This window comes from Lissotriton helveticus, chromosome 2_1 (genome assembly GCF_964261635.1).
Source record: "Lissotriton helveticus chromosome 2_1, aLisHel1.1, whole genome shotgun sequence".
In the NCBI taxonomy this organism is placed as follows: Eukaryota; Metazoa; Chordata; class Amphibia; order Caudata; family Salamandridae; genus Lissotriton; species Lissotriton helveticus.
The window spans coordinates 1,313,880,170-1,313,901,324 of NC_136059.1; the positions used below are offsets into that span (position 1 = coordinate 1,313,880,170).

A 21,155-nucleotide genomic window follows, 5' to 3' on the forward strand; every position below is an offset into this window, starting at 1 on the left:
ACAACAATAAGTAACTACTCGAAAAATGAGTTCCAGGTATCCTGCTAAGTTAATTACATGCAACAACAGTTCTCCAGCATATGTTTTCTTGAGTCAATATGAAGACAACTTCACAGTATCAGAGACTGAGGACCTGGTTTAAGTTGAGGGTTTTCATAGTGTTAAAGTGTGTCCTGTAACCCTATTAGTAGTTGCCATTTTTGGTCTCTTTCTAGTAGAAGGAACACAGTAATGTGAAACACTGGCTGGGGTTGGGCGGGGGGAGGGGTGGGCGGAGGTTGTGCACCTCCATAGTCTAGAGCCATGATGGATATGCAATGTTAGAGGCAATTCATCTCAATCATGAGGTTTCATTTAAAGTTACAAGATCTTAGAACATCTGAAAGGGATGTTTACTAAAAAGTCACCTGAAAAGGCATTTAGCATGATTTGACCAAGAGGTGTTCGCACTTGACTGAAAATGGAGACATCATGGGTACAAATTGTGAATTTACCTGCAGACAGAGTTAATAAATATTCCAGTGACTGAAATAGGTAATGACGCCTTCATGATAGTTACAGTATTCTCAATACTTCAAAAACTCACTGGGAATTGCAGGCCCCTCATGGAGTGAGGAAGAAAAAAAAATGTGTGGCGATTTTCTTGAATAACTAAAGTTACTGGTGATGTCACTCAGGAACCTGAGGTGAAAACATTGCCGTAATTTACTTTTTACCCATCTATAATTATATGTTATGAATGTCCTCCCCCAAAAAAATCATCTGCTTTTAACTGCAAGCACTGACAGAGTAGTAATTGGGAAGCCATACATAACATGGCCTCTGTTATACATCCCTGTTCCAAAGGTTTAAAAAAACAAATTTAGTTACCTGCCATCTTGACAACCCCAAACACCTTTCTCGCCTTCCCTCCCCTCCTGCAGCTGTGCTTTCTCCTTTCAGTTGAAGCAGACAAGCAGCGCTGCGCTGACAGGCTCTCAGAGAACCTTATCAACCTAGTCTTTATGACATCACAATAGTAGGTAAACAGTTTGGTTATCAACCGTTGCTATGTCACAGCACCGGAATATGAGATCAGAAACTGAAATAAAAGCGAAAGGCTCTCAATATGAGCCATACATAACATATTCATTTCTGAAGATGTGTTTGTATAACAAACCAACATTTTAACAACATGTAGAACTAAACAGGAGCATCATGCTCTGCAAGCAAGCTTTGATATTTACTTTCATAGTAGAAAGGTTTATGTCCTTGACATTTTTATTTAGAATACCATCAATAGCATTGTATCAGTTACTCAAGAAAGATGCTCTTCAGGTAGACGTAGTTAACTTACCTCCGTATATAGCAATATCCTTTTATCTTGATGCAAAGTGGGTACAAACTAGATTACACAATGCTACAAATGCAACCCAGTTATAAGTTCCACACTGGCTATGATACATAAAGCAACAGCGCTAATGTGGATTTGGCCTAGAATGTACTATATTAAAATGCTCTTCTGCAACTGAAGAAGAAATGTATCTGATGGACATCAATCTATGTTTAAAAACTAGCTTTGCAATATTGTCCCAAAATCAAAGAATTTTTTTTTCTAAAAGGCATGAAAAGCGATCAAACTATATCGCCCTAAGACCTCTCCTCTTTTGGAGGAGAATCTGGTCGACCCCTGAGCAGACCACCATATAGACAAGCATTAGAAGAACTTCTGGGGATACCAGGGGTCAAACGCCTACCCTGGTTTTCTCCTCTAAGGGTCTCTCTCAATAGTATAGGATTGGTATCTCTATGGGAAGACCCTTTAGCAACCTCTTTGGCGTCCTCCAGGAAGACTGGTGGATTGGTACAGTGCCTCTGGACTTTCTTCTCTTACGATGAGTTCCTTAACTAGGAACTTTACACAGATTAAATATGTTTATAGATATGGGAACTTGTTTGTAGGTACATAGGGATCCCCAACCATCATGAGGCGCTTAGAATACTGAAATATGGTTCCCATCATGCAATAGTATTCATAGTATTCAGATTTCTCTTCTCTATAGGGTGTGTTCGAAAAAGGTTCCTATAATAAGGGACGGATATTTTATATGACTTTTTAAAATAGGGAAGGAAAGCTAGATTTTATGTAGCTACAGCTCTTGATTTTTGACATACGGTTCTGAGGGTTAAGAAAGCAATTCATTTCATGATCCTATATTTTAATCACAAAATGTTTTTAAATGTTATTTGGATGTTAATATGTATATAACTGGCTTATGTCTTTTTGATGCTTTGATGAACTCCTATGGGTTTTAAAAGTTGAAAGAGGGATTAAATGAACAAAGCAAAGTAATGAATAATAGTGCAAGAAGTGCTGGGAGAAATCCATGATTGTTGATGAGCTCCTCGACGCCATCCCAATGCTGGTGTCTGTACCTCTTGGACAGGGCATGTGAGTTTGCGATGCGCCATTGCATTGCCGCCTCCATCCGTTTTCTTTCCTTCTCTGGAGGTGGTCCACTGTTAGAGATGGCATTTGCCCTTCTTCTTGCTGTGGTGACAATATTGGAGTCAGGCACTGTATTTCCTTGGATATACTTGGGGTCCTTGGAAGAGAGTTTGTACTTCTTTTTGACCATTGGTGTTACTCCCTTACTTGAGGCAGGCTCTTTGAAGGCTTCTTTGCTCTGATCCAGGATGCTTGGCAGCATTGGCAGGTACTGTTTGCCCTGGTTACTGGGGCTCGTGTTTCTAAGAGGAAACGTGTGTCTCACCTTTCTTCTTAGAGGATGACCCCAAAAGAGTCAGCTGCTCTCTTCACCAAGCCATTGTAGAAGGCTATGTCATCTGGGGGAGAAGCCTTCGAGGGATAACCGCATATCTAGTCTTCTGGGATTTCTGTGTCAAGATCATTCCATTGGTCCTCAAAAGTTTCAGAGGCTTCCTCTTCTGTGCGTCGATGTACTCCTTGAGGTCGTCATTACATGGTTCGTGAGTTGGAGGCGACTTGAGGATCTCCTCTTCTTCCCTTTCGGCATCATCCGTCCCCTCAGCGTCGACCTTGTCGGTGTCAGCGGCGGATCATTGGAATACGAAATTCCTAGAGTGAGGCGTCAAACTCATTCTGGAGAAATGACGCCATTTCGGCTTCGAGATGTCTCTTTTTCTATTCGACCTGGAGGGCTCTCGGTGTAGGAGACCGGAGATTTTCTCTTCTTGGTCACATCTGTCTTACCGGGTGGTGTAACTCCCTTCAGGGGTTTGTTTTCAACCCTTGTTTTTGGCGCCTTGGGCGATCTTCCCTCGTCAGCGACACTTGGTAGGGTTCCGTGGGGCTCTTTGGACCGCACACATCGTGTGGATCACATTGTGCGAATTTGTGGTGGCACTCGGGGTAACATTTTATAGGGGTATTTTCCATGGCCCCTACCTCACTATTTGTCAGACCTTGAGGTTTTCAGTATTGGCGATGTCATCCCGGGTGGAAATTGTGTTCTCTGATTCAGAGGTCGAAGTCAGATTCTTCTTTTTTATTCGAAATCTCAAGTTTTTTTGGTGGGATTTTGTGCAATTCTTTGGAACGTCCCCTCTTGCTTCCAGACCCAATGGCGGGAAAAAAATCTGAAGATGGCTACCATGCACAACTACTTCCAGGGTGCAGTCTGGTCAGGCAGGGGACGTACCAGGCACCAAATGGTGGTCGACGAAGCCCAGGAGAAAGAAAAAAAACACACAAAGACTATCACAGACCCAACCACTAGATGGCGGAATAATGCACAGCATGTGAATCCAGAAAAGAATTACCGCTGCAAATTTTAGGATTTGTCGAGGGTTCTGGAAATTGGTGCAGTCAGAAATGTACCTCAAAGTAGTTGCTGGCTTAGGACGTGGGACTGAGAAGATCTTGAAGTTGGCAGCTGAAGAGATAGAAACCAAGACTGGGGGACCAGTGGCCCCCCTCATTACAGGTGAGGCGCTGGCCTGAGGAAGACTGCAGCAGTAGGTGAGGGTGAGCCCTGCAAGCGTTAGGACATGAGTCAGCAGCTTGACCTTTCCGTTGGGGTTTGAAACTGAATGTGTTCTTTGTGCTGGCACCACCTGGCTGTTAGGTGTAGGACAAACCAGATAAAAGCTCCCTGAAAGGGTCTGTGCATGCCCACTCTGGCTGGTTGCTGACTGCGGGGTTAGGCTGCACCTGCGGCGTGCTTAAGTGAGGTGTGGGGCCTGTGCTACATTCCTGGAATAACTGGGCCTGACCCACAAAGTCCACCTCAAGGATGCCTGAGTGGACACTGTGTTTGGGAGACTACTGTGCACATCGTTCTGATACTGCTGCAGTCTAATGTGGAGCACTTAGGCCCGTAAATCATTGTGTGTGAGGGGGGGGGGGGGGGGGGGGGGGGGGAGAGATTTGCTTTTACCCTAAAATATGCTCTAACTGAAAAACTGCTCCATGCCTGCCGGGGAGGGAAGCAGTCTGCCTTAGGCTAGGGCAATTGCCTTGGGCCTCCATGTCTGTATCTGCTCGTGTTCTGCCTCTAATTAGAGCAGAGGTCTCCTATCTGTGGGGCGCGACCCCAAGGGAGGCCATGGAGTCTTGGGAAGGGGGTCGCTCATTTCTAGACCTCACTTCTGCCTGGAATCTAAAACGTGCTCTTCCTTTTGGAAACTATGATACTTCATTCAAGTCTCCAGTGCTGTGAAATGAAGAGGCTGGGCAGACAGGTAAACCTTTTGAGCATTACGAGTTAATCTGTAAATGTAAAGGGTGCTTGGGAGAGGGTACGGCTTTAATTGCTTTGTGATGGCAAAGATTTGGTTTTGTTGAGTGGTAGTAGGAAGAGTTAACAACTGGGCTGTGAAGTGCGTGCTTTTAATCATAATTTACACTGCGCTTAGTACCCCTGTGGAGGTGTTGAGGGAACAGTTATGCAAAACAATACGCATAGTCCGGTATTACTAAAATCTACATTTTGAAAGCTCCATTTTATCCTAAAACTATTTGCACAGTTTGTAGCAGTCTAGCTTATAATGTGTGGACTGCAAGAATAAAATAATGACTTACACATTCACAGAGATTTCTGTTACAGGCCGGACCTGGTAGCACTAAAAATACATGCCATTACTCTCCACTGCACCAACCAAAGTTCATTCTGTGGCTCTCTAGTCACACACAGACCTCTGCAGTACATTAACTATTAAAGGTTTCATAATGTACTACAGTGCATTTCCCAATAAGTAACAACTTTTGAAAATTTATTTTCATTTAAGCTGCCCATTATTTTATCTGAAGCTATCTGATGGTGAAAAACCTAAAAAACAAACAAAATATTTTGGGGCTGATTTATGAGAGGCTCGTGCCACCAGAGCGTCACTTATTTTGAAGCTCCGGCGGCACAAGTGTCTCAATTATATCTATGAGGCGACGCAAAGTCCCCCTGCCTGGCTTTACATGGCCTCATACATATGGAGTAAGAAAGCAGTACAAGTTGCTGCCTTGCCTTAGTCTGTCAAGTAGGCGTTCCATGGGTATTGTGGTGGGTGTGCCCATGCAACACCAATGGATTTTGACGGTGCCCCAGATTTACAAAACCATTTAAACCTGGGGCAGCGCCAGAACCTAACGCCTCCCTACAGCAGGTGTAATGAAGAGAAATGTTTTCATTGTTTCCTCTTTTCATGTGTGTTGCATTCTGCAGCTCACACAGAAAGAGGAAAATGATCTCTGGATTGTTTTTGTACAGGAAGGTGTCCCTTCCTGCACAAAAATAATCTTGCCTACATTGGCGCTAGGCAGTAATTTGTGCCCCAACGCAGGGGGAAAGGGCAGGAATGCACCATATTTCATAAATAAGGTGCATTCCTGCCCTTTCACATTGGCGTAGGCCAGCGCAGCAAGACTTGCGGCTCTGCTCCCGCCAATTCGTCATAAATGAGGCCATTTGCTTTTATCCACACCTTTGACCATGTCCCCACGCTCACTTACCATTGGTTTGCTAATTACTTTTTAATATTATTTCCTCACCATAAAAATGATTTGCAATGGGCATTCGGGGTGTTAATGGTTGTCGATAGTTGTCAATGATGAGGATTACCAAGTTCTAGAAATTTTTGTCAGGAGGGGGACCTTATGCCTAAACAAATCTTGGCAGGGGGTCTCGCCATCAAAAAGTTTGAAGACCTCTGAACTAGAGTAATGTGACATGCTACTATTGCGGGGTATGGTGGGATCCAACTTCCTCTATGATGCGTGAGGATTACAGCAACCAGGGGACTACAGGTACATGTGCACAGCTGGCATAATTGAAAGTCTAAAATAAGCATGGTAGAGGTAGATACTTCCTGCTGCATGGTACTTTACTGGGATTTTCGGTAACAATAGTGTACATATATCAACCTAAAGAGGACCACCACAGCAAGCTTCTATCAGGAAGTCTGGGGGAAAATCCTACAGCTTAATCCTCAGACATTGATTTGGAATGGTAACTTTAATGTGGTCCTCAACCTGCAGCGACACAGGTCTAATGATATATGCCACCCGCACCCTGTAGCTGCACAAACTATTGGCAGATCAACACAATTGTTTAAATGACATGTGGCATGTCACACACCCATAGCTCGAGAGGGTACTTGCAGTATAACAGACCAAACTATGTGGTCCAGGATAGATTATTGGTTGCTCGCCAGTGATACTGGAGCATGGACTACACAGATTACGCATATGCCTAGCAGGAGTGGCTCCTCCATTATGGAGGAGGAGTGTCGCCCCACTGCTGGAACCAGCAGACGCATGCAAAATAAAACGATAATAAAGTAGTTCAGAAAACGGCTTCATTATCATTTCATTTTACAGTGGAGCTGCAGAAGTCTTGAGGGCGGGGCCATCAGCAGTAGGAGGAGGAGGAGAGGTGGATTCAGGGCACAGCCAGTCAGCATGTTTGTTTGGCCGGACGTCTTAGGATGGCCAAACCGACAAGGGCGCTTGGTTATCTCCAGGTCGTTGCACACAATCTCAGTCCCTGCTGGAGCTTCTCTCTTGATGGGTAATATCAGCATGAAAGTAGCACCTGGATTGGCGCAGGGGAGTCTGGAAGCCTGTGTGAGGATCGTAGGAGCTTAAGAAGTACCAGATGTCAGGCTGCAGGTACGTTTTGTTTATATTTTATTTTTTTCCTCCGTGCTGGCACGCGGATTTCACCAGCAAGAGGCCGCCACGGATTCCTAGAACTCTATCCAACCACCATTCAATCCTCTTAGAATTTTCCCTTCATTACCCACAGCACAAGGCCTTCTCCTGGAGGCTGCTTCCACATGCTTTAAGAGATTCTGTATTCCATACAGAAATTCAACTACTATGCAGGAGTATTTCACCTTTAAACCCCATCAATTGATAGTCCTAACAGCATAAGAAGCATTCAAAGTCCAGAGTCTTCAAATGCCCTGAGAACTCCACTCACGAAGAGAAACTAATGTTAAACTAGAATTGTACAGAAAATCGGCTGAGCAGGAGGTTCACTTCTTGGGAAAGATGACAGCCAGACTCTATGGCGAGGGAGACAGGCCGGGAAAAACACTGGTTTATTTGCTTATTTGCCCTTGGATCAGTGCAGATGTTACTGAACTATGTGCTGATGATAATCCGTTGGTTTACAGAGCAGAAAATGGCCCTCAGGAATTCACTAACTTCTGCTCTGACCTTTACAGGTTGAAGACTAGCCCCACAGGGGACATCATTAATTCCTTTTTTGATATTGTTGAACTGACAAGGATGGACGATGTGCTCAGGCAATATTTTGAAGTGCAAATAATCACAGAAGAAATAATTCAAGTTATCCCCTCCGAGTGGTCAGGAGAACATGGGCTTAGTGCTCAGTTTTACAGGATTTCCGCAGATGCTTGCGTCCCATCTGCTAAAAGGTGTATGAATAGTCCAGGGAAACTTGTGGGAGGCCTTTATTTTAACCGTATTGCTAAGGGGGCGGGGCGGCCGCATGCTGGTGATGGAACCGCTCCGTCATCAGCCGCGGTTGGGCTGTGCTCATGAGGGAGCGGTTCCGTCATGGCCCCGCCCGCTCAATAGAACGCGCCGCGCAGTCGCAAAATCAGCACCGCGCAGGCGCGGCGGCCGGGCCATGACGGAACCGCTCCGTCATCAGCACAGCCCAACCGCAGCTGATGACGGAGCGGTTCCGTCATCAGCATCGAACGGGTTAATGATACTTAAGCCAGATCCTGAGGAAAGTTATCCCATTCTCCACTATCTCTGATCAATACGGACAATAACATTCTAGCAAAATTGATTGCTAATATAACTCCCCTGCTTCTGAAGTTAACAAGACCCAATCAGTTAGGCTTCACAACAGGCCACTCTACTTTTCAAAGTCTTCGTACTAGTTTTGCACTGCTCCACCAGCTACATCCATAATTAATTCTGTTGCGGTATTTCCTGACACCACTAAGGCATTTGACTTCTTGGATATCCTTTTTATGCTGCTGGAACATATCAGGTTCAGTAAGGAATTCAATGCCAGCATTAAACTGCTTTACACCAACCCAGTAACAAACATGTCAAAACGGGATATCTACTCCTCTAAAATATATTTTTTCTGTGATTGCCATGGACACCATAGCTGCTAGACTTCAGCAACATCACTGAGAAGAACGTTTTCAGGGGCAGGTGTGGACTGAACAAGAAATATGCTCCAGGGATCCCTCTCACTCACTACCCCAAGCTATCTCGCATATCAGACCTAAAAGCGTGCAAACATGCTGCAACACCCATAGATGCAAAAATTAAGTGATATGTATCCCAACGATAACGTCATTACTCTGGCAATAACTAGAGGCAGAGAACTGAACTCCATTAGACATCTTGTTAGTCTAGAATCAGAAAAACTTGTAGAGCAGCCAATAGAGCATTTCCCTCTCCCATGCTGACAATTACAACCCTTATGACGACAATAGACTCCTTCTGAAAAGACTGGTGTACAAGTTACTACTTGTGTAACAATATATCTGTAAGAGACATTAGTTGGTGATAGATTCCTTACCTTAGAATATCCCCAGGCGTCAGACTGGATCCAGAAAGTTTTGCTTAGCAGTACCCCTAAGCGTCAGTAGGTGGCGTCCTGCGGCAACGCGCCCGTCGCTGGCATCGTTTGCGCCGAGAAGACGTCACGAAGACTACTTAGGCGCAATCCATGCGCGCTGACGTCAGTTCTGCACACGACTTTCCGCGTCAGGAACACAGAGCCATGCAAGAAACTGACTACTGGTGCCAAGAAACTAGGGCCCCGAAAAGGGGATGACCTTAACACTAGTAATCAGTTTGAAGAACAGGGAGGATGGGTGGGGCGGTATGGAATCTATAACTAATGTCTCTTACAGATATATCGTTACACAAGTAGTAACTTGTGCATCTGAAAGAGACCCGTTCGTGATAGATTCCTTACCTTAAAATAGATACTCCAGCAATACCAACCCCGGTGGTAGGTCTGCAAACGAAATTACACCAGGAAGTCACGGAGAACAGAACGGCCAAAGAAGCCGTCTCTCCGGACCTGTCAAGGCAGTAATGCTTGGTAAACATGTGCAGCGAGGCCCACGTAGCTTCCTGACAAATGTCCTGCAAGGGAACGCCACGTCCCAAGGCAGTAGTGGCTGCAGTTGCCCTGGTCGAATGGGCACGCAACCCCTTAGGAGGCTCCTTCTTAGCCAACGAGTAACAGGCCTTAATGCAGAGAACGACCCACCGAGAGATGGCCCGTTTGTGCAAGGCCCGACCTTTTTTGGCACCCACGTAGCCAACAAAGAGCTGGTCGTCCACCCGGAACTGTTGGGTTCGGCACAGGTAGAAGGAGAGCGCACGTTTTGGGTCCAGACGGTGGAGCCTCTCTTCTTCTGTGGAAGGATGCGGAGGCGGAAAGAAGGTGGGCAAAGTGATGGTCTGCCCGATGTGGAAGGGCGTGACAACCTTTGGCAAGAAAGAAGGACGGGTTCTCAGACCACCTTGTCCGGATGAACAGAGAGGAAAGGAGGTTTAGAAGAAAGAGCCTGGAGCTCACTCACTCTTCTGGCAGAGGTGATATCAACCAGGAAAGCTGTCTTGAAGACGGAAAGGACAGTTATGAAGGGGCTCAAAGGGAGCGCACATCAGAAACGTCGAGACAAGATTCAAGTCCCACTGAGGCATGATGAATGGGATGGAAGGGAAAGTGTGCATAATGCCTTTCAGAAAAAGGGGACTTAAAAGAGAAGGCTGATCAGGAAGCCGGAGAAAGGCGGAAATGGCAGAAAGATAAACTTTGATAGTGCTTAGAGCAGAGCCCTGCCGGGCCATGGAAAGAAGGAACAAAAGAACTTCAGAAAGAGGGGCTGAAAGGGGATCCACAGACTTGGCTGTGCACCACGCCACAAACTTGTGCCATCTGCAGGCGTACACAGTTTTCATGAAGGGATGCCTGGCTGCCAGAATGACATCACAGACTTCGGGAGGAAGATCGAAAGCTGTCAACTGTCGCCGCTCAATTTCCACGCATGGAGGTGAAGACTGGACAGGTTCAGGTGGAGGACAGTACCCTGCTGCTGCGACAGAAGATCCTCCCGAAGAGGCAGCCAGATCTTCGTGCCCAATCCGGAGCCTCAAGGATGACTTGGGCCCGGTCGCGCCGAATCTTCCTCAGCACTCTGGGCATAAGTGGTATAAGCGGAAAGGCGTACAACAGACAGCAGCTCCACTCGCGACGAAAAGCATTGAAGAGCGAGTGTCGCCTTGGAAATTCCAAAGCGCAGAACTGATGACCGTGCGCGTTCTCTTCGGTGGCAAATAGATCTAACCAAGGCTCTCCCCACTGCTGAAAGAAACCTCGCGCCACGTCAGAGTTCAGACGCCATTCGTGATCCATCACGCACCAGCGGCTGAGTTAGTCCGCCCTGGCGTTCAGAGAACCTGCCAGGTGTTGAACCACCAAGGTAACGATTTTGGAAAAGGGGGTGGTGATGGACAGAGTTTCTGAATGATGCAGAATACTCCTACCAAGTCAAGAGATCATGGTTTTAATCCATCACCTGTTTTTTAGCTCACTGCACCATCCCAGCTCAGAACCTGGCTATATGCAAATTAAGTCTGTTCCTGTCCCAGTGCATGATGGGAACAGGGCAAACCAAACTACCAAGCCAATTCTTATACTGGGAAGGAAACAAGCTTCCGGGGACCGGTTTCTGGCATCACAGCCTTCGTCGGCCCGGCTTGCTTGAATCCTGATGGTGCAATGAGCAAGGGACTCACGTCTGAGTATACCCTCCCACACATAGTGTGGATAAAATCGATTTTGGAAAAGGGGGTGGTGATGGACAGAGTTTCTGAATGATGCAGAATACTCCTACCAAAGTCAAGAGATCATGGTTTTAATCCATCACCTGTTTTTTAGCTCACTGCACCATCCCAGCTCAGAACCTGGCTATATGCAAATTAGTCTGTTCCTGTCCCAGTGCATGATGGGAACAGGGCAAACCAAACTACCAAGCCAATTCTTATACTGGAAGGAAACAAGCTTCCGGGGACCGGTTTCTGGCATCACAGCCTTCGTCGGCCCGGCTTGCTTGAATCCTGATTTGCATATAGCCAGGTTCTGAGCTGGGATGGTGCAATGAGCTAAAAAACAGGTGATGGATTAAAACCATGATCTCTTGACTTGGTAAGAGTATTCTGCATCATTCAGAAACTCTGTCCATCACCACCCCCTTCTTCCAAAATCGAACCACCAAGGTAACGCCTTGATGTTCCAGCCATGTCAGGAGGCGCAGAGCAATTGTTGCAATACCACATGGCGGTGGTGTTGTCCGTGAACACCTGCACCACACTTCCCCGGAGAGAGGGAAGGAATGCCTTCAGTGCCAGTCGAATCGCCCGAAGGTCCAAAAGGTTGATATGGAGCCGGGACTCCGCCAGAGACCAGAGGCCTCTGATCACCGCCTCTCCCGAGTGGCCACCCCATCCCAGGAGGGATGCGTCAGTCACCACTGTGTGCTACGGTTGGGGAAGGAAGAGGGATCTGCCATTGACCCAATTGCGATTCGTGAGCCACCACTGCAATTGTCGTGCAGTGCCTTCCGAGATCTGGACGTGATCAGACAGGTTGCCCCGATGCTGTGCCCAACAGAACTTCAGGTCCCACTGCAGAGCCCGCATATGCCACCTAGCATGTGGTACTAGGAGGATGCAGGAGGCCATCAGGCCCAAGAGCCGACAGGGCATCCTGACTGAAACTCGGGATAGAGGCTGAAAGATCATAATCATAGCCTGAATGTCCCGGACTCGCTGTTCGGGAGAATAAACTCTAAACTGCGTCGATTCCAGAACCGCTCCAATTAAGGGGAGCTTCTGATAGGTACTCAGGTGCAACTTCGGCACGCTAACGGAGAACTTCAGCAAATGCAGGAGGTCGGTCGCAGTCTGGAGGGGGGTGACAATTGCCTGCGGCAAGCCCGCCTTTAACAATCAGTCATCGAGGTAGGGGAAGACTGACACCCCTGACCTGCGCAGATGAGGTGCGACTACTGCCATCACTTTCGTGAACACCCGAGGGGCGCTGGTAAGGCCAAAGGGAAGCATAGTGAACTGAAAGTGCTCGTGGCCTAAAGTGAATCGTAGGTAACATCGGTGGGGCAGTAGGATGGGAATGTGAAAATACGCGTCCTTAAAGTCCAACGCTACCATCCAGTCTCCAGGGTCGAGGGCAGCCATTACCTGAGCCACAGTCAGTATCTTGAATTTCTCCTTCCGGAGGAAGCGATTGACTTTCCGAAGGTCCAAGATGGGGCACAGACCCCCCCTTGTCTTTCTTGGGGACCAGAAAGTAGTGGGAATAACAACCACTCCCTACTTCCGACCCAGGAACGCACTCAATGGTCCACTTGGCCAAAAGGGCCATGACTTTCTGCTGGAGAAGCACCAAGTGATCCCCCAACATAAGGTGGCACTGAGGTGGCATGACTCCAGATCGTCCACCCAGTCCTGCTCGGAGTCACACTGACGGGCAAGAGGGTCCTCGGACCCCTCCCAATCATCCTCTACTTCCGTTGCTGGTGGAGCCGGCCGCGGCGGAGGAGGAGGGAAGATCGCCATAGGAAATGGCGCCGTCCGGGTCTGGGTCGGCACCGTCTCCCAATGCGGATACAAGGCAGGAATGAAATGGTCCTGGAACAGGGGCAAGGGCAGGATGAACGGCACCCACTACGGCACCGACAGCGGAGCCGAAGGCTTCGCTGGGGCCGTAGCCGGCAGTGCCGGACCGTGTGGCGCCGAGGCAGGAGCCAACAGAACAGGATCCTGTGGCGCCGAAGCTGGATCAGCCGGCGGCCCAACAGGATCTGGTCGCGGGACCGCGGGGCCGAAGGCACACCAGAGGGAGCCCGAGGCCTAAAAAGCCAGTCCATTGTGGCAAGAAACTCTTGCACCTGTTCAGGAGTAGTGGAAAAGGTGGGACCCGGGAAAGGTGGGTAGACAGCGGGACTCCCAGGCTCCAGGGGAGCCGCAGGAGCAGAACCCCTGTCTCCCTTGTCCGAATCAGAGGACCGCCAAGGGGACGTCAGAGAGCGAACACGCTTCTTCGACTTCTTTTTATGTTGTCGCTTACCGGAATCCGAGGGCGAAGACTTGGAGCCGGAGGAGCGACGACTGCGGCCCCGCGAGCGGTCTGGACTCGGAGCGGCATCGGGACGAGTGCCAGACCTCCAGTAGCTTCGTGCACCACTCCCTCAAGGCCTTCGGGGCCATAGCCCAACAGTCACGACAGGCCTTTGGGAGTCATGATCAGTCCCCAGGCAGTAGAGGAAAACATCATGGGGGTCCGCCACTGACATATTGCCACGGTAGGGCCCACAGGACTTAAAGCCAGGCATCCCTACATGCACCAGGAGAAAAAAGCGGAGACAAAAGTCTCAAAAGAGTAGTCAAAAAGTGACTAAGGTACGTGCTGTATTCGAATCTGTGCTTGGTGGCGCGGAAAAAGAAAGAACTGACGTCTGCGCGCATGGGTGGCGCCTTAGTGGTCTCTGTGAAGTCATCTCGGCGCATACGACGCCAGCCGCAGGATGCCACCTACTGAAGTGCTGGGGTACTGCTAAGCAAAACTTTCCGGATCCAGTCTGATGCCTGGGGATATTCTATGGTAAGGAATCCATCACTAACATGTCTCTTTCAGATACCCAGGTTACATGCTGTGACGTGGAGCGCAGCTTTGGTGCAAGTGATAAATGGAAAGTTGGATTAGATTTGCCTGTCACAGACTAACAGTAGACTTTCTGCTGCGTCAAAAAAGGAGCACTCTCACCTGGCTACAAATCCAGGCTGCTTCAAGTACAATTCTTGCATGGGATTTATTACATTCAAGTATCTCTATACAAACTGGGCCTGGGAGACTAAACCAGATGTGGGCCCTTAATGCAGCATTCCTTCATTTAGCCTGGCTTTACCCATGGGTGGCTAACCTTTGGACAGGGTCACTGCGGACAAAATCCACAATGGTTGAAGTACCGAAAAAGCTACTCATAACATTATTCGGGTATGGGAAGCAAGTGCCCATGGGAGTATGTAAACTGGCGGCTATGATGCTGCTCATGACAAATATAGGAGTGGAAGATTACATATGACTCTACCCTTCCTACTGCTGCAGCAGTTCGTTATTGTCTGCTTGCAGTTTTGCATTTAAGGCTTATACATATATAGTATGCACCTATCCCGGTTATCATCTAGTTCACTGAATCCTGGTTTATGTGCAGCCATCCACTACCCATGAGGTGAGTTCTGTGCTATGTAAGTATCACAAAAATAATATTAATTAATTCTTCCTCTTTGCATTGTTGTGTTTCTAACTCCTTGAAGAAAGGCACTGTACAGCTACTTCTCTAAACGGCAATCCTTTACCCCTTTGAGCTAGTCAACACAGTATAGTTCTCCTAGCTTGGGCAAAGACAGCAAACTATTTAAAGATTACTGGTTTTCGGGGGACCAGTAGATTTCTGTTCTCATCATGGGACCGAGGTAGTTCGAATTGTGGTTCTAGATGCGCTAGGATCCATATAAGACTATAGAAACTGTGTGGCAGTACTGTTGAACTTCTCACTGTTTGTGAGACACTCACTTTGGCAACAACATTTTTGTCAACGGCATTAAAATGCAACTTCCCATGCCTACTTCCATGTACCCATAACTAAAGAGCTCTGAGACTTAAACAAGGTAGTTAGCATATCTTTACAAAAACAAACTAATTAAAATAATTCATGGCAACTGCCTCACCTCAGCTGGGTTTTGAGGTGCCTCAGTGGAGTGTTTTATCTCCTTTTAAAATGGAGGGGTCACAGGCTGTTACACTACCACTAACAATCCACCTTAAAAACTATTTGCAAATGAAGTACCACATGGCTCCTCTTTTATTTATATATCAATTTTGGTGCATTGATCACATCTTTTGATTTATGGTCTCCCTCGTATGCCAACAAAACTTAAGAGTAGGTTTGCTTGATAGGGAGAAAAAACTGCTGAGCATCCCCAGCAGTGTCTATGGCTTTTGCAATTCAGGATGGCATTTGACTTTATAAACCTAAGTGAAGACAAAACACAGGTAATGATCATTAGTCATTACAGTGTCCTTGGGCCTCATTTCACTGGCAAACCTAGCTTTCAAAGTTACCAAGGTACGAGTGTTTGTTTAGAAGAACCCTCTGAATCACCTAAGTAAAGTAGTCATCCCAGCTGCAGGCCTGAGGTACTCTACCTGAAGCCTGCATTCTGTCCCACCACGACTAATGAAAGTAATTGAATCTAGGCTTCACCCAGTGAGATGCTGAATTGACTTCAATGAGTATTAAGAAATAAGAAGAATAAAATCGAATTTGTAAAAAATTTGAAAATTGACCAAGACACTAAGGAGCGACAAGATTCCTATTCTACAATGCCTCTACTATGAGATGCGTATTACACAGTGTCAGACTCTGGTCCTTCATTTGTGCAGGCGTGTGTGTGTGTATGTATGTATGTATGTATGTATGTATGTATGTATGTATGTATGTATGTATGTATGTATGTATGTATGTATGTATGTATGTATGTATGTATCTCTATCTCTATCTCTATCTAGATCAGAGGTCTTCAATCTGTGGGGCGCGACCCCGAGGGGGGTCGTGGAGTCCTGGGAATGGGGTCGCAGATTCTGCAGAGTGCAGTTCCTGGCATTGGGCTGACTGAGGGTGCTCACGGCAGAGGCCTAATTCACACCGAGGTGTGAAAAACATCAACACCTCATTAACAAGTAAAAGGTCTTTTAAAGACCTGTCAAGTACTCAGTGTGGCTGTGTGTGTCCCTGAAGCTGTTTCAGCCGGGCTCACATACACGAGCTGGGGGGGGGGGGGGGGCTGGGGGAGCAGGCTGTAGTGTAGCTCTGTGAGTTCAATGGATGTTGTGCGCCAGGAGCTGTGGGTCCCATGACACGTCCCCCGCCCCCAGCAGGGAGGCACAGAGATGCCCTCCCATGAGCGGGAAAGAAGAAGGAAGACGACGCAGAGAGATACTGATCCCCCCCCATGAGAGAGGCACAGAAAAGGTGGGTGGATGAATGATGGGTGGATAGATGGATGTAAGGCTGAAGTGGATGTGTGAAAAGGTGGGTGGATGAATGATGAGTGGATGGATGAAAGGGTGGATAGATGGATGGATGAAAGGGTGGATGGATGGATGGATGAAAGGGTGGATGGATGGATGAAAGGATGGATGGATGAAAGGGTGGATGGATGGATGAAAGGGTGGATGGATGGATGAAAGGTTGCATGGATGAATGATGGATGGATGGAAGGATGAAAGGGTGGATGGATGAAGGATAGATTGGTGAAGGATAGACGTATGGATGGAAGGATGAAAGGGTGGATGGATGAAGGATGGATGGATGAAAGGGTGGATGGATGGATAAAAGGTTGCATGGATGAATGATGCATGGATGGATGTGTAAAAAGATGGGTGGATGAATGATGGGTGGATGGATGTCAGGCTGAAGTGGATGTGTGAAAAGGTGGGTGGATGAATGATGAGTGGATGGACGAAAGGGTAGATAGATGGATGGATGAAAGGATGGACGGAAGGATGAAAGGGTAGATGGATGAAGGATGTATGGATGGATGAAAGGTTGCATGGATGAATGATGGATGGATGGATGGATGTGTAAAAAGATGGGTGGATGAATGATAGGTGAATGGATGGATGAAAGGGTGGATGGATGAATGATGGATGTATGGATGGAAGGATAAAAGGGTGGATGGATGAAGGATAGATTGGTGAAGGATAGATGTATGGATGGAAGGATGAAAGGGTGGATGGATGAAGGATGGATGAAAGGGTGGATGGATGTATGGATGGATAAAAGGTTGCATGGATGAATGATGCATGGATGGATGTGTGAAAAGGTGGGGGATGAATGATGGGTGGATGGATGGATGGATGAAAGGGTAGGTAGATGTATGGATGAAAGGGTGGATGGATGAAGGATGGATGTATGGATGGGAGGATGAAAGGGTGGATGGATGTATGAATGGATAAAAGGTTGCATGGATGAATGATGGATGGATGTGTGAAAAGGTGGATGGATGAAAGATGGGTGGATGGATGAAAGATGGGTGGATGGATGAAAGGGTAAAGGATGGAAGTATGGATGGAAGTATGGATGGAAGGATGAAAGGGTGGATCAATGGATGTGTGAAAGTGTGGGTGGATGAATGATGGATGGATGTGATGAGGTCTAACAGGCGCATTTATGGTTGTCAAAAGTTGATGATGAGGAGTACCAGTTTCTAGAAACTTTTGTCGGAAGGGGGTCCTTACGCCTAAAAAGGTTTTACAAGGGGGTCTCGGCATCAAAAAGTTTGAAGACCTCTGATCTAGATATATATATATATATATATATATATATATATATATATATATATATATATATATATATATATATATATATATATATATATATATATATATATATATATGTTTGTATTATATTTGCCACCCTCTAGAGCATTATGTACGGCATCATAGTCTTTCATTTGAGTTCCTTGCTTCAAAAGAATCCAGTGTTGGAATTTTTTGGGACATAACTGGAAAGTAGCTGATGGACCATTTAACAATCAATCTTCAAATAATCATTTATGCAGGGTCCTTTGGCAATGCTTAAAAAACACATTTGATTCGCAGATTGTAGTCTAATTCCTGCTGTATTTTTAGGATTGACCCTGCATTAAGTGTCAACAAGCCTGGTTTCACCTGCACGTGTTAAAAACACATTCCATCAGTCAAGTTAATATTTTTGAAATTCTTGACTAGAAAGTATAGAAACTGGACACAAAAGCTGCTGCTTTTCTGAGTTAACAAAATTTCACCCAAATAAAGATTCTAAAAAGGCAAACTCAAGAAAGACTACCTTTGCTCCATGCTTGTGAAGAACTTCCAAGACATCATTATGAGCTCTTTCCGCTGCAACATGGAGTGGTGTCATTAAACTAGAGGAAAAACAGATCATGCAGTTTTAAAAATACGAAAATCCCAATGAATGAGCATTAACTATAAAAAAAGTCAACATACTCTTTATTTTTTTCGTTGACACTGGCTCCTTTCCTGAGCAATAATTCTGTAATTTGTTTACGTTTCGGATGCAGGGAAGCCACTGAGCAATGCTGGAAAGAAATTAAATATGAATGCATGAAAAAAGAAAGCAAAGCAAAAATTGACAAAAATAATTATGGTACTATTAATTACCTATTTTCAAAACACTGTATCCAGGCATTTGACAGATTCAGTGAGAGATGAGCACAGACGCAATTTTTACTGATTGAACACATTTCTTGAGTCCAACAATATCAATATGACTTATTTCACTCTGAAAACACATTTCCTAACTGCAGTGACACCGATAAGCATTTACTCAGTAGCAGTACAATATATAAATGATCACACTCACACATTAAGATGCAATGTGGCGACATCAGCAAAAGGGGGGGGGCACAGTTTTTGGGCCTGGGTTCGACGGCTACCCAAGAAAATCTACCAAACTAAGGCATTTCTGAAAACTAGACATTCAAGGGAGTACATGGTGGTGTGTCTCTTGTGGACCCCAAAAAATGTTCTTAACCACAATGCCCTGCAAATCTCTAAATGTGACTAAAATCGAACTTTTCCTAATATTTCTGTGACTTATTCTTCCAGAATCAGAAGGACACGAGAAAATTCCTACCACCCAGCGTTTCCTCACTTGTCCCAACAAGCATTTACAATGCAAAGGTTTTGCCTTTGCCAAAGTTAGAGTTATTAGCATTGTAAATGACAAATTGTTTATTTATGTGTTGGTTTTGAAAACAGATAAATAAATGGCATTGTCATTTACAATGTCAATAGTTTAATCTAATAGTCCCTCATACAGAAGATGAAACAAAAATACTCCTGTGGCTGATCCAAGATGTGACTGACACACACCCAGAGCACAGCGAGGGGGCAGGGAAGCAAGCACAGCCAGGGGGCAGGGAAGCAAGCACAGCCAGGGGGCAGGGAAGCAAGCACAGCCAGGGGGCAGGGAAGCAAGCACAGCCAGGGGGCAGGGAAGCAAGCACAGCCAGGGGGCAGGGGAACCAGGGGGCAGGGGAACCAGGGGGCGGGGAAAAGGTTTATTGGTCACCTTTCTATTATTTATTACTATATTGTAGAGCGGAGCTTGCATTAATGAGGTGCAACCTATGCTCAGACATTGTTAACAAGTGTAAAAACTTCAAAATAATAAAGTAATACTATTATAAGTACGTTTTGCACTTCTCTGCCTCAGGACAGCAGTGCCCAGTAAATGGCGTAGCGCAAGATGACGGCCCCCTCTTACAGAATGTGATGAGACCCCTCTGCCCCACAGGGGCTGCAGGGGCCCTTTGTTACGCCCCTGAACACAGAAACAATATTACTAGGCTTGCAAGATTGCGCCTTTGCCACTCCCATTGGCAATTATTTTCCAGAACAAATAATTGTCCCACATTTTAGCAGCCAATTCCAGATCCCCCCGGCATGCTTCCTCCCATGCTGTCCGAACTCATCTAGTTGTTTTACTGTCTAGGCCCCTTAAGGCATGCGCCTCGTGCACATTATTCTTTTTAATGCAGCTATTAGTGCTTTGTGGGCCTCACAGCACGCTTTTGTGTACGTGCACTCTCACACAGATACTTTCTGTGCTTTGCAAATCCATCGTCCCCATGCTTTGTGGGCCTCACAGCACGCTTTTGTGTACGTGCACTCTCACACAGATACTTTCTGTGCTTTGCAAATCCATCGTCCCCATTGGAGTTACCCCCATATTTGGATTTCTCAAAGATTATAATAAAGGGTCGAGCACCATGGAGACAGAGGAGAAAGGAAGACCTGGAATGGATTCATGGACGGAACACCTTCACGTGAACAGTAATATCGGATCAGTGTGGCCGCTGAACTTTAACTGCTCCCGGGGTTTTGTGAACCATTCCTGTTCCAATAGCACTGGAGTGGATTATGAATTTTGAGCAGGTGTTCACTGAATCGGCATTATGTTTGGATAACATTTCACTTTTTTGGTTTTGTGAAGAGAGAGCCTGACGGGGGGTGGAATCCGTGAGTTTTTGCTTCATTTTATTGTGTTTTACGTTTTTATTTTACTGATTTCGTTTGATGGGTGACAGCAAAGAGCATTGTGGGATTTGGAGTTCCTAGCACTGTTTTTGGATTATGGAACAGCCAAGGTGATTGGGTGAGTTTGAATGAGCAAATGAGGGTGAAGAGAGGGGCTCACGTGGGAGAACACACCTCAATAATGCTCGAGAAGCGGGAGCGTTTCCTGGCTTTGCACCTGGAGTGGATTGTGTGCGGGGGTCAGGCTGCCGGCGGAGGCTCAGAAGAGGTAAACTGTCTAAGTGCAGATGTTGTGGGGCTAAGGGAGGTCCGGCTGTTCTTTTGAGGTGGGGTTGGTGCTAATGACGGAAGAGGGGATTCATAGGGGACCGGCGGAGGCTCAGAAGAGGTAAACTGTTTAAGCGCAGGTGTTGGGGGGGCTCCGGGAGGTCCGGCTGTTCTTTTGAGGTGGGGTTCGTGCTAATGACGGAAGAGGGGATTCATAGGGGACCGGCGGAGGCT

The 21,155-nt window shown here is 46.5% G+C and overlaps 1 protein-coding gene across 5 annotated transcripts in view; it reads right to left on the reverse strand.

Moving 5' to 3' along the window:
- Window positions 1-21,155, reverse strand: part of LOC144818631 (poly [ADP-ribose] polymerase tankyrase-1) — a 682,266-nt gene that overhangs the window by 365,016 nt on the left and 296,095 nt on the right. For all 5 annotated transcript variants that reach the window (XM_078676238.1, XM_078676237.1, XM_078676236.1 and 2 more), the window contains 2 exons: window positions 18,600-18,691; window positions 18,439-18,517 (listed from right to left, as the gene is read on the reverse strand). In XM_078676238.1, coding sequence (XP_078532364.1) covers window positions 18,439-18,517; window positions 18,600-18,691 — 171 coding nt within the window. The remainder of the gene's footprint in view (window positions 1-18,438; window positions 18,518-18,599; window positions 18,692-21,155) is intronic.